At 33.2% G+C, this 14,596-nt stretch overlaps 2 protein-coding genes across 10 annotated transcripts in view; one reads left to right on the top strand and one right to left on the bottom strand.

The window, feature by feature from the left end:
- The window catches only part of LOC6037241 (neuroglobin), a 128,824-nt gene extending 115,898 nt beyond the window's left edge, over positions 1 to 12,926 (top strand). For all 9 annotated transcript variants that reach the window (XM_038258251.1, XM_038258250.1, XM_038258249.1 and 6 more), the window contains 2 exons: positions 8,125 to 8,356; positions 11,442 to 12,926. In XM_038258251.1, coding sequence (XP_038114179.1) covers positions 8,125 to 8,356; positions 11,442 to 11,681 — 472 coding nt within the window. In that variant the 3' untranslated portion in view covers positions 11,682 to 12,926. The remainder of the gene's footprint in view (positions 1 to 8,124; positions 8,357 to 11,441) is intronic.
- Positions 1 to 14,596, bottom strand: part of LOC6037243 (probable cyclin-dependent serine/threonine-protein kinase DDB_G0292550) — a 173,437-nt gene that overhangs the window by 110,638 nt on the left and 48,203 nt on the right. The window lies entirely within an intron of this gene.

The raw sequence follows: 14,596 nt of genomic DNA, 5'->3' as shown, positions 1-14,596 counted from the left end.
AAGAGCGCAGCGCACCGGCGCGTCGATTTTATTAAGGGAGTTGAGAGGTTCTCTACGATTTCGCGGAACGGATTTTCACCTGGTTTTTTGTTTGTTTAAAAACATTTTTTCCAAACATTTAAAAATTGATAATTCTGGATTATGACTATGCATAAATAATAAGATTTGATTAGATTTGACTAAAAAGCATTTGACTTAAGCTGATTATATTTGAGAAAAAAAACATTTGATTTGAGTTGAGTTGAGTTGATTACGTCAGATTAGATTATATAAGATAAGATTATATTATATTAGATAAGGTTACCCGAGCAGACGGATATAACCTTGATATTTAAAAATACTAGGCCAACAACATTTCATGTTATTTATAACAAGATTTGTTATAAGTCGTTATGATTTTTTTGTTATTGGACTGTTGTTGAAATAACGGACTAATAACACTTTAAGTTATTTTTCGAACAAATTTTTGTTATTATTTTTTCTTATTTTAACAACTAATCCGATCATCCGAATAACATTTAGAGGTATTCTTCCATATTGTTTTGGTTTTCAACCAATATAAGACCAATAACATAATTTGTTATGATAACAGCTTATGTTATTGAACTCTTATGCAAAAATGGATTTTTCAAGAAGATTCCACAACACTTTCTGGTATTCAAACAGTATTTGTTATTGAAATGCCATGAATTTTGTTATTACCGTCTGAACGGGTAGATTAGATTAGATTAGTTTAGATTCAATTAGATTAAATTAGATTAGATTAGACTATATTAAATTTGATAAGATTTGTTTAAATTTGATTGAATAATGTTTGCTGAATTTTAGAATAACGGTAGTTGAGCAATTCTGTGAGATTTCAGTAATTCGATATTTTTTTGTATTTTTTAATCCGGCTGAAACTTTTTTGGTGCCTTCGGTATGTCCAAAGAAGCCATTTTGCATCATTAGTTCGTTCATATAATTTTCCCTACAAATTTGGCAGCTGTCCATACAAAAATTATATGTGAAAATTCAAAAATCTGTATCTTTTGAAGGAATTTTTTGATCGATTTGGTGTCTTCGGCAAAGTTGTAGGTATAGATATGGACTACATTAGAAAAAATGATACACGGTAAAAAAAATTTGGTGATTTTTAATTTCACTTTTTGTCACTAAAACTTGATTTAAAAAAAAAACACTATTTTTATTTTTTTTATTTTTTGATATGTTTTAGAGGACATCAAATGCCAACTTTTCAGAAATTTCCAGAATGTGCAAAAAATCTTTGACCGAGTTATGATTTTTGAATCAATACAGACTTTTCAAAAAAATCGAAATATTGGTCGCAAAAATTTTTCAACTGCATTTTTTGATGTAAAATCGAATCGACAATCAAAAAGTACAGCAGTGATTTTTTAATAAAGTGCACCGTTTTCAAGTTGCATCCATTTTCAGGTGACTTTTTTAAAAATAGTCGCAGATTTCATTTTTTTTATTTAGTGCCCTTGTTTACCTAACTTTGATTAAAATATTTTTGAGGAGCTGAGAAAATTCTCTGTATTTTGCTTTTTTGAACTTTGTTGATACGACCCTCAGTTGCTGAGATATTGCCATGCAAAGTATAAAATCAGGAAAATTTATGTTTTCTAAGTCTCACCCAAACAACCCATCATTTTCTAATGTCGATATCTCAGCAACTAAAAAAAATCAAAATCAAATTATTCGCTCTACAGCATTGCCTTGGCGTTCTCGATTGCGAGATTCCTACTCGAAACTAGGTGTTCGAAGGCTTGATTGTTGAGGCAATTGCAAACCTCTTTTTACACCTTAGCTTCCATCCACCCCGGGATTCGAACTGACGACCTTCGGATTGTTAGTCCAACTGCCTACCAGCGACTCCACCGAGGCAGGACCCAGGAGACGACTCCTACACCTGGACTGAGCTAACGACCTAACCTTTTTTAGGTTAGTCCGGGACCAACATTTACTTCCCTTCCGACGGAAGGCGTGATCAGACAAATCTCGTCTCGAAAAATGCCACCGGGACCGTCTGGGATCGAACCCAGGCCGACTGGGTGAGAGGCAATCACGCTTACCCCTACACCACGGTCCCGGACATCTCAGCAACTAATGGTCCGATTTAAAATGTTAAAATATGAATCATTCGTGACATTTTCCGATCTTTCCGAAAAAAATATTTAAAAAAAATCAAGACTTACATTTCAAACGGGCCAAACATTCAATATTACGCCCTTTTAAAATGTTAGTCTTGATTTTAAATTTTTTAAAATATTTTTTTCGAAAAGATCGGAAAATTTCACGAATGTTTCATATTTTAACATTCAAAGGTGGGCAAACATGGGCACTTATTATAAAAAATGAAAAACTGCGAATATTTTCAAAAAAGTTGCCTGAAAATGGCTATAACTTGAAAACGGTGCACTTTATCAAAAAATTGCTCAAGTAATTTTTGATTGTAAAATTCATTTTTTTTCAATTTTTTTTTTCAAAAATTTTTGCGACCAATATTTCGATTTTTGAAAAAATCTGTATTGATTCAAAAAGTCATAACTCGGTCAATGATTTTTTGCCCATTCTAGAAATTTCTGAAAAGTTGGCATTTGATGTCCTCTAAAACATATCAAAAAATAAAAAATAAAAATAGTTTTTTTTGCAAATTAAATTTTAGTAACAAAAAGTGAAATTTCACCTATTTTTTTACCGTGTATCATTTTTTTTTCAGTGTAGTCCATATCCATACCTACAACTTTGCCGAAGACATAATCGAACAAAATATTTCTTCAAAAGATAAAGATTTTTGAATTTCACATATCATTTGTGTATGGACAGCTGCCAAATTTGTATGGAAAATTATATGATATCGCTTCTTTGAGCATACCGAAGGCACCAAAAAAGTTTCAGCCGGATTAAAAAATACAAAAATTAAAATTATAGAAAAAAGACCGATTCCGTAGAGAACTGCTCAGTTCTGAAAATATTCATGCTAATGTAAAAATACAATACAACATGAAAAAAAGAAACTGTGGAAAGTTAAAAATTAAATTCAATGGAAATTTTACCAAAAATAATGCGCAAAAATTGGGGATTGGCCGGGACAGAATCACGGGATTTTATATTTGTTTAATTTTGGTTAAAATGTGAAATTTCCAGATGTTAAATTAATTTTTTTTTGTAACACAAAATATGTCACGATTCCTAAATGTAATATTGCAATTATTAGATTTTTTTTGTCTAGGCCAATCCTTGACCTGATGCACAGTTTATACTAACAGGCTATCGTAACCATTAAAACATCAAATTAAAAATTACAATTATATTTAAAAATGCATTTTACATCAGTCGTTTTGCAAACATTAGTTTAAAAAAATGTTAGGTTTGTCTAAAAAAAGTATGGCGAAAAAAACTTTTTGCGGTATTATACGATGATTTATTTGATTCAAAAATTTTCTAAACGCGAGGAAATGAAATTTTTATTGATTTCAGCTGATTATTGACTTCCCCTAAAATTTTGAAGATTTTTGACAAAAAAAAAATTTTGTGAATAAGAAAATTATTTTCAGCAGCATTTTTTGAAATCATTTTTAACGTTTTCCAAAATTCAATCTGTATACACCCAAAAAAAAAATTCAAGGGAGAAAATTTGATGGGGTAATTTTCTGTTTTTCTATGTTTAATTTTAAGTGAAATGCAACAATAACTAATGGAAAAATAAACTGTTGTATTAAGTAGTTGGCAGCACTGCCAAATGAATTTAGTTAAAAAGTAAAATCTTGTCATCAGTATGAACATCTTCGAAGAAATCACAAAAAAATCAAATGAATTCCTCGTCTAAGATTATGATATTCAGCCAACTTTTCTGAAATATACTACAATCCGAAATAAAATCTGAAGGCAAAAAATGCGGAAATCCAGAGAACTACTCAAGTTCGAGATTTTTCACTTTCTTTCGCCTTTTTCCACCGACAAAAAGGGTCCTCAAAGAAGGAGCGTGGATATTTTTCCCCCGACTTTTTCACTGCCTTTTGGTCGCTGCCTCAAATCGATAATTTTCGACGAGCGTGCCGATTCAAGCAGATTATATAATGGGCAGTTTAGAAACAATACATTCCCACCCCCTAAATGGCATTTTGGCTGGTGTGCTCGATTTGAATGGACATCGTTAGCATCGTTTTGGGGGCGAGATTGATCAAAATTGAATTTGTGGATTACGAAGGTTTTTAAAAGCCAGTTCAAACTGTCGAAATAAATTCGATGAACTCACCGACAAACATCACACTAATCGACGATGAAATCGACATCGACATACCAAAATCAAACCCACATCACGTTCTGTGTTTTCGGCTTTTTCCACATTCTCGGAGCCAACACATTACACAATCTGGGAGGATGGGTTTTGAAAAAAATAAAATCTGTCACCAATCCATTCATCACACGATTTCTCACACTCTGCGTTCCCGGTTCGCTCGTCGGTTTTGATCGGGCAACAATTTAATTTGAATCGATCGGCACGATTCTGCCCAGTTTGCCGAAACATTTAAAGGGTACCAGAAAAAAAATAGACACGCACACGCACGCGTTGCTCATAAAATATTTAAAAAGGAAAACAGTTTGGATCAACACTTGGACGGCATTAGTCAAGTACCACCCTGCCAAAATGAAAAATAAAACCAGGAGGTTTGGGGGGGTGTTGAGCGCATATGTTTGATGATGATGATGGTGCTGTTGGTGGACAGTGGAGGTGGTAATGATGATGCGATGGTTGCATGCCAAATGAGTAGAGAGATAGAATGAATGAAAACACAAAAATCATGCATGAATTGAACTGTTTGTGACATACTATGCAGGGTAACTGGAAAATTATTGTTAGTGATTGATATCATCTAAGCAGAAAATTAAAAATATTCTTATTTAGTATGGTTTTTGCCTTCCTCACCTTACTGAGGAAAGGCTATAAAATCACTCGAAAACTGAACTTCTCAATTAGACCTCCTAGACCCACCTTCATGTATACCTATCGACTCAGAATCGAATTCTGAGCAAATGTCTGTGTGTGTGTGTGTGTGTGTGTGTGTGTGTGTGTGTGTGTGTGTGTGTGTGTGTGTGTGTGTGTGTGTGTGTGTGTGTGTGTGTGTGTGTGTGTGTGTGTGTGTGTGTGTGTGTGTGTGTGTGTGTGTGTGTGTGTGTGTGTGTGTGTGTGTGTGTGTGTGTGTGTGTGTGTGTGTGTGTGTGTGTGTGTGTGTGTGTGTGTGTGTGTGTGTGTGTGTGTGTGTGTGTGTGTGTGTGTGTGTGTAGGGATGTGGGTCTGTACACCAAAAAATATGCACTCGATTATCTCAGCACTGTCTTAACCGATTTGGACCGTTTAGGTCTCATTCGATTCGTCTTGGGGTCCCATAAGTCCCTATTGAAAATTATGAAGTTTAGTAAAGTACTTCAAAAGTTATGCTAAAAAAACGATTTTGACTAAAGTCCGGAAGATTGTAAAAAGGGTGGTTTTTGTAAGAAACCCCAGCATGTTATACATTTTTAGAAAGGTATTTAAAAGACCTTTCCAGCGCGACCAATACATTGAAGATCTGACAACCCTATCAAAAGTTATAAGCACTTAAGAGTTATTTATACACTTTTTGGAGGCTAGTTCTCAGATATTTAGATGAAAACGTATTCCAAATACGGGAACTATACCCTTTCTCAGCCTATTTCTATTATCGGCCTATCAGCACTTTGATCATGAATTACAGCTTAAAGAAAGTGTTTTTGACTGTCCCAAAGTGATAAATAGCTCAAATAAAAGTGAGCAAGCAACTCATCACTGTTGATACATCTGAAAATGATGATTTAATAGCGGAAAATGGCAAAAGTGATGAGAATGGGTCGAACGGCTTAGTGTGATTAAAATGGGTATATTTCCCCTATATCATGCGACCTATCTTTGGATAGGTAATTTAAAGACCTTCCCACGAGCGTGTCTATTTTGGATAGCATTACCCTTTGAATGAGAGGAAGGCACCAACCACCTAAGGGTGGATTAAGTAACGTTTTTTTCTACTGTTACATATCACAAAAAAAAACTGACAACAAAGTCAAGTCAACTCTGCAACTATTATATTTTTTTCTTTGCAGAGAGAAAAAATAAATTTTAAAATAAGTTATTTTTTCAGAGTGTGACCTTTTTTTTCGTGGTCTAAAATAACAACTTTGCATAACACCAAATCGATTGAAAAATTCCTTCTCAAGTTAAAGATTTGTCACCTTGCATTTTTGTATGGACATCAGCTGTTATATTTGTTTTTATGGAGAAATTGATGACACCAAATTTCCTTTTGGACAAAAAGGTTCAATGATATTGAAAAATACAAAAAAAAAATGTATGGCGAAAACGTAGGGAATGCCTAGGTCGATAGTGCGTCAGATTTCAAACGTTCATGAGCAATTCTCTAAAAATCAGCCTTTTATATTTTTATTTTTTTTCTGGATGAAACTTTATAAATGCCTTTCGTATGCCCAAAGCAGCCATTATGTATCATTATTCCAAACAAAATTTACATCTGTCCATACAAAAATGGTATGTGAAAATTGAAAAAGTTGGCCTGAATAATCAGGGAACAAAAACATTTTTTTTTCGAAAAACTTCAAAATTTTAATGAAAATTAAGGTTTAATCAACTGAAAACTAATTAAAATGCATTTCCTTGCGTTTATAATCATATTTTGCATGTTTGAACTCCTTTGAAAACATTCTAAATTTCCATGAAATACTAATGTACAAAAAAAAATTCCTTCAAGACATCGATATTTTGAAGACTAATGATTGGAAAGCAACTGGACGCGTGTAAAATGTGTAAAATGCGTGTAAAACACTTTTTTCATCCAAATGTTGAAACCTAGGATTATAATTTTTATATTTTTTGCAGGAGCAGGCTTTGGTTTGTACTTATAGCGTGGAGACGACTCCTACATTTGGAATGACTTAACGGCCTAACAACATCCAATGCCTGGACCGACGTTTTACTTCCTCATCCGATGGAAGGTTGGAGTAGATGGGAATCTAACCCATGATCTTCCGCTTACTAAGCGGACAGCTTAACCATTCGGCCAAGCCTGCTGCCTAAGAAACGTCAACTCATTATTAAAAAAAAATCACATCAGAAGAATTTCACTTCGGGAATCCAACAACAGATATTTTTTTTTTATTGTTCGTCTTATTTTTGATTGTTGAGTTCGGGTATAACCTATAAACCACTCTAAAGTGATTAAGAATTTTTAAATCCAAGATGGTGGCTAAAATAACGGTGATGAATTTTTTAAAAATGCTAATAGGCGACCAACTATTCAAATTTGACTAAAATGGGGTAGCAGCATACAAATTTGATGTTAAAAGTAAGAAAATAAAAAAAACATGATTTTTTTTTGTTCATGATTCGATTATCCGAAGTCTCATACAAACTTTCGGCTAATCGAACTTCGGATATTCGAATCTTCTGATAATCGAGTCTGGACTTCATTTCAATTCTTTTTTCAAGTAACCAATTTACTTATTATTCCATTGTATAAGATCAGATTCTTTTTTCGTGGATCCACATTTAAACGCTAAGTGCAATTTTCTATGTTAATATTAAGTGATTGTAGATAGACCGTTACTCAATTTTGCCGAAAATGTGTGTGCGAGAACCACGAGTTTTTTGCACAGATTAATTATAACAATTGTCCGAAAAAATATTCCAGTTCTACACAATCAAATTGGTACGAAACATACCTCTCTTTCCTTCCAACCCAACCTAATTTAATCCAAATATTTCCGTAAAGCCAAACCGTTTCCATTCCAAAAGCAACTTAATTAGCGAAGCTCAAATGGTCCACGATTGGCAACGTGCCCTAACCTCGGTACATGACTGTTGCTGGCTGGTTGGCTGGCACTGCTTCTGCCGATCCAATCCAATGTTTATTTATGCAAATGGATATCCAACGATGGCGATGATGATGGTGTCGCTTTCAGTCGTCGCCCTATCATCATCGCCGGCGATCCATTCGATGATGATTTTCGCTTCGACGTGGTGTCCACCCTCTCTCTTGCTCATCCACAAATTCAATTTATTTTTTTCTGTTCTTTCTTTTTTTGCAGACTATTCGAGGAACACTCCGACCTGTTGAACATGTTCGCCAAGTTCAAAGAGCTCAAAACAAAAGAGGAGCAGGCCACGTCCGAGGAGCTGGCGGAGCACGCCAACAAGGTGATGACGACGCTGGACGAGGGCATCCGCGGCCTCGACGACCTGGACACGTTCTTCGAGTTTATCCACCAGGTGGGGGCGTCCCACCGAAGGATTCCCGGCTTCAAGCAGGAGTACTTCTGGGTGAGTTTTCTTTTTTGACAAATTCAAACGCTCAATACACCGAAACTAATCATCCGACAAAAATCCAAGCGAACGAAGCAACTTACGTCATTTTTCTAACAAAGTAACTAGAAGGAGCATCCTTATCTTTCTGCTTCGACAGCAGTTCGACCGCTCATTTATCTTAATTTGATTTATGCCTCCACTTTCTCAAAAAAAGAGAAAAAAAAAGTATTTTCGCTTACCAGACGCAAAACCGTCGCGATAATCTCAACGAAGCAAAATGGCAACGCAGACGACGACCGAAAAAGATCTCATTTCGATGGAGACGCATTATCTTTGTCAAGCAGCATCGCCTACTACGACGACGTTGTCACCGTGACTCGTTCGCCACGCTGTGCAACATCCCTCGGGCTCCGAATTAGTCACGGACTACTGCGCCCCGCGTACGCGATTCACGCAAGTCACGCGGTAAAGTTTGCATAAAATTTCAACTTATGCCCCAAAGGTGCCAGTAATTAGTACCTTTCCCCCAAACACCCCACCAAAAAAAGTGACGCTCCTAATCTTTTCTTTGTTTTACTTTTCTTTTTTTTGGACGCGGCTGAATAAAGCCGAGTGAAGTGAAAATGTTGATCTTTTGCATTTTCATGAGGGAGGGGTGAACTCCTTGGGGCAGGTTTTCTCACACAGCCTTTTTGCCTGTGCTTGGGTTGGCAGTGAGAAACCGCTACTTATTCTCGTCTTGGGGGACGGAAAGGAAGGGTGAAGTACGAAAAATGGCGAGCAAAGGTTGTCGAGACAAACGAATAAATCGAACGTCAGACGAGGGAGGAGAGAGATTTGCAGGGGCGTGATGAAGGAGTTTTCTTTCAAAATTGTCTAAATTGTCAAAATTGTTAAAATTGTCAAAATTGTCAAATTGTCAAAATTGTCAAAATTGTCAAAATTGTCAAAATTGTCAAAATTGTCAAAATTGTCAAAATTGTCAAAATTGTCAAAATTGTCAAAATTGTCAAAATTGTCAAAATTGTCAAAATTGTCAAAATTGTCAAAATTGTCAAAATTGTCAAAATTGTCAAAATTGACAAAATTGTCAAAATTGTCAAAATTGTCAAAATTGTCAAAATTGTCAAAATTGTCAAAATTGTCAAAATTGACAAAATTTGGTAATTTTAGTAAATTTGATAAATTAGGTAAATTTGCTAACTTTGGTAAATTTGGTAAATTTGGTAAATTTGGTAAATTTGGTAAATTTGGTAAATTTGGTAAATTTGGTAAATTTGGTAAATTTGGTAAATTTGGTAAATTTGGTAAATTTGGCAAATTTGGTAAATTTGGTAAATTTGGTAAATGTGGTAAATTTGGTAAATTTGGTAAATGTGGTAAATTTGGTAAATTTGGTAAATTTGGTAAATTTGTAAAATTTGGTAAATTTGGTAAATTTGGTAAATTTGGTAAATTTGGTAAATTTGGTAAATTTGGTAAATTTGGTAATTTTGGTAAATTTGGTAAATTTTGTAAATTTTGTAAATTTGGTAAAATTGGTAAATTTGGTAAATTTGGTAAATTTGGTAAATTTGGTAAATTTGGTAAATTTGGTAAATTTGGTAAATTTGGTAAATTTGGTAAATTTGGTAAATTTTGTAAATTTTGTAAATTTTGTAAATTTTGTAAATTTGGTAAATTTGGTAAATTTGGTAAATTTGGTAAATTTGGTAAATTTGGTAAATTTGGTAAATTTGGTAAATTTGGTAAATTTGGTAAATTTGGTAAATTTGATAAATTTGTAAATTTGGTAAATTTGGTAAATTTGGTAAATTTGGTAAATTTGGTAAATTTGGTAAATTTGGTAAATTTGGTAAATTTTTTAAATTTGGTAATTTTAGTAAATTTGATAAATTAGGTAAATTTGCTAACTTTGGTAAATTTGGTAAATTTGGTAAATTTGGTAAATTTGGTAAATTTGGTAAATTTGGTAAATTTGGTAAATTTGGTAAATTTGGTAAATTTGGCAAATTTGGTAAATTTGGTAAATTTGGTAAATGTGGTAAATTTGGTAAATTTGGTAAATGTGGTAAATTTGGTAAATTTGGTAAATTTGGTAAATTTGGTAAATTTGGTAAATTTGGTAAATTTGGTAAATTTGGTAAATTTGGTAAATTTGGTAAATTTGGTAAATTTGGTAAATTTGGTAAATTTGGTAAATTTTGTAAATTTTGTAAATTTTGTAAATTTTGTAAATTTTGTAAATTTTGTAAATTTTGTAAATTTGGTAAAATTGGTAAATTTGGTAAATTTGGTAAATTTGGTAAATTTGGTAAATTTGGTAAATTTGGTAAATTTGGTAAATTTGGTAAATTTTGTAAATTTTGTAAATTTTGTAAATTTTGTAAATTTTGTAAATTTTGTAAATTTTGTAAATTTTGTAAATTTTGTAAATTTTGTAAATTTTGTAAATTTTGTAAATTTTGTAAATTTTGTAAATTTTGTAAATTTTGTAAATTTTGTAAATTTTGTAAATTTTGTAAATTTTGTAAATTTTGTAAATTTTGTAAATTTTGTAAATTTTGTAAATTTTGTAAATTTTGTAAATTTTGTAAATTTGTAAATTTTGTAAATTTTGTAAATTTTGTAAATTTTGTAAATTTTGTAAATTTTGTAAATTTTGTAAATTTTGTAAATTTTGTAAATTTTGTAAATTTTGTAAATTTTGTAAATTTTGTAAATTTTGTAAATTTTGTAAATTTTGTAAATTTTGTAAATTTTGTAAATTTTGTAAATTTTGTAAATTTTGCAAATTTTGTAAATTTTGCAAATTTTGTAAATTTGTATTTTTTTAATTTCAATAATAAAACATGTTAATTCTTGAATACCTTGCCCTTGTTAACGCATCTGCCCTCTCCCAAAAGGACAAATTTTTGTCTCGGGAAGAAAACCCTTTACGTAACAACGTCGTTCCGGGTCGCTCGATGTCCTACCATATCAATACGGAGAAATCGACTTACATTAGCATACTAACGACGAAACATTCATACCCATAAAAGTCAACCATCAGCATGAAAAACGCACACGGAACTAACGATTCTTCTTTACCTCTCCACAGAGAATAGAGGAACCGTTCCTGTCGGCGGTCGAGAACACCCTCGGCGACCGGTACACGCAGAACGTCGAAGGAATTTACAAGCTGACCATCAAGTTCATCATCGAGACGCTGGTCACCGGCTTTGAATCAAGTGCCAACAATAACGACGATGTCAACAATGCAAACCTGGGGACGAGGTCCTCGACGGCGGCAACGGCGAAGGCGACGGCAAGTGGTTCCGAGGACAAAAAGACCTCTTGAACAACGTAACAATAGACGGGGAGAATCATCACACACACACACACTCACAAGCCCAAACTAGTAACCTAACCTAACAATCGAGAGTCGAGTCGAGAAGGTCGTCACTTTGAGTAAGTCATACGAATGAGAACGAGAACGAGAGAGAGAGAGAGAAAATGCACCGCGCGCGTATATAAACCGTAAACGAGAGTGAGTTTTGAATCAAATGTGAGTTATTTGTGCTAGGCGCAACGTCTCGCAACGTCATTATCGAAGAAACTGGGGCGTGAAACACACATCCATGTCCAATAGAAGAGAGAGAGAGAGAGGAACAACACACACCCACACATTGACAGACAAAGGAACATCGCGAAACAAAAGACCGGACAAGAAGCACAAAAATAAGCAGAAAGAAAACACAAACACAGTAAAAGTGTGTGTTTTCCAAAAATAGAGATAACACGAGCCCCACCTCCCTGAACTTTGTGCAAAACTCACAGGTCATAGAACAGAAATGAAGAAACACACACACATATTACACAATCACACACTTTTGTATACTATTCTCAAAATATAACGAAACAAAAAAAGTAAGCAGAAATGTGCAGGACACTCGAAACTTTTTGTATGCATTTAAACATTTATAAGAGCAGGAAAATAGACTCAAACACACACACACAAGCCAAAACATAGACATACAGACACAGAAACAGGTTCGGAAACGAAAACTTTTCCTCGCCTGAACGGCCAACGGGAACATACGGACGGACGGACGGACGGAACGGACCCAGCCCCAAACCCAACGTGTTCCAACGGGAGTGACGGGCGGTGTCATAAAACCCCTGCAGAAACAAGAGACTAACTTTACTTTACTATATTGGAGCTGTTGGGAGAAAGAGAGAAAGAGTCAGAGTCCCCATAATACATCTTCGTATCTTCGTTTGGAACGGTCATTTGATATCATTCCCAACCACCCCACCGGAAAGTGTCATGGGCGTGGGGAGGAGGTCCTGATACTAAACGAGGAGGTAAAAGTGAGGTATATCGCGCACTCTAGCAGCATAAAAGCGTTTTTATTGAACAAACATACGATGGATTGGTACCGCGGGAGAGGTGCAAACAGTAACGGTCGAGAGAAATATTACATCGGTCTTGAAGCAGACTTTTTTTTATTATTTTAAACTGTCAAACAAACGATTTGACTTTAGACAACTTTTAGTACCATGACATGCCGCAATCTGAAATGGGGGCGCTGCCGTCTTTTTTCACCATCATGCGAAAACTCGGAACTTTTTAGCTGTAGGTTCTCCCGGAGATGTTCCATTGCAGGGACTTTGGCGGAACCGTATGAGAACGGTGGACAAAATGGATGTTGAGCTTTAAGTTCTGGTAAGTTTAAGTAGGTAAAATTTTCACAAAACTCAAAATGTACAACAATAGCTGGCCTCCACGGCTATCTTTCAACAATGCAGGTTTTGTTAAATAGTTACCTGTTATACCGGAACTTGTAAAATTGAGCAAACTGCCAAAAAGCTTATGCGCTCTTTTCAAATGTTGCTTCAGAGTTGAACTTCATTGGAGCACCGGATTCGAGTGGTAGAAATGACAGTTCTCCCATAAGGAATATATTGTAGAAAAAAGCTAAAACTGCTCGAATGGAAGAGCTCCATTCACATTCAATTCGTTGAAATTTATAAATTTCCACACAGAAAAAAATCAATTCTCGAAACCGTGAAGTCAGTTCACGATTATGAGAACCACGAAGGAATATATTCACGTTTATGGTGCAAATGCACCATACTCATGAATAAATTCCTTCGTGGATCTCACATTCGTGAACTTAATTCACGATTACGGGAATTGATTTTTTTCTGTGCAAAAGGTCTAAAATTTCTTAACTTTGTTTGATTTCTTGAATCTCTTGAATTTCTTTTTTTTATTGGTTTGAATTTATGGAATCTAAAATTTCTTGAATTTCTTAAATTTCCAGATTTTTCTAAATTTTATAAATTTAAAATTTTCAGAACCTCTTAAATTCCTTGAATTTTTTTATGGATTTCACGGAATTTTTAGAATTTCCTGAATTTCTTGGATTTCTTAAATTTTTTGAATTTTTTGAATTTTTTGAATTTCTTGATTTTTTTTTAATTTCCTGAATTCTTGGATTTCTTGAATTTCTTATTTTTTTAAATTGGTTTGAATTTCAAAAATTTTAAATTTTTTGAACTTTATAAATTTCTGGATTATTTTTAAATTTCAGGAATATAAAATTTTCAAAATTTCTTAAATTACCTGAATTAAAAAAAAATATTATTCCTTGAATTTCTTGAATTTCTTGAATTTATTGAATTTATTGAATTTATTGAATTCATTGAATTTATTGAATTTATTGAATTTATTGAATTTATTGAATTTATTGAATTTATTGAATTTATTGAATTTATTGAATTTCTTGAATTTCTTGAATTTCGTGAATTTCTTGAATTTTGTGAATTTCTTGAATTTCGTGAATTTCGTGAATTTCTTGAATTTCTTGAATTTCTTGATTTTTTTGAATTTCTTGAATTTCTTGAATTTCTTGAATTTTGTGAATTTCTTGAATTTCTTGAATTTCTTGAATTTCTTGAATTTCTTGAATTTCTTGAATTTCTTGAATTTCTTGAATTTCTTGAATTTCTTGAATTTCTTGAATTTCTTGAATTTCTTGAATTTCTTGAATTTCTTGAATTTCTTGAATTTCTTGAATTTCTTGAATTTCTTGAATTTCTTGAATTTCTTGAATTTCTTGAATTTCTTGAATTTCTTGAATTTCTTGAATTTTTTGAATTTCTTAATTTTTTAAATTTCTTAAATTTTTAGATTTTTTTTTAATTTCTTAAATTTCTTGAATTTCTGATATTTTTTAAATTTCTAAAATTTCTGAAATTTTAAAAATT

This window comes from Culex quinquefasciatus, chromosome 2 (genome assembly GCF_015732765.1).
Source record: "Culex quinquefasciatus strain JHB chromosome 2, VPISU_Cqui_1.0_pri_paternal, whole genome shotgun sequence".
Lineage (NCBI taxonomy): Eukaryota > Metazoa > Arthropoda > Insecta > Diptera > Culicidae > Culex > Culex quinquefasciatus.
This window is presented reverse-complemented; position numbering and strand designations above follow the sequence as displayed.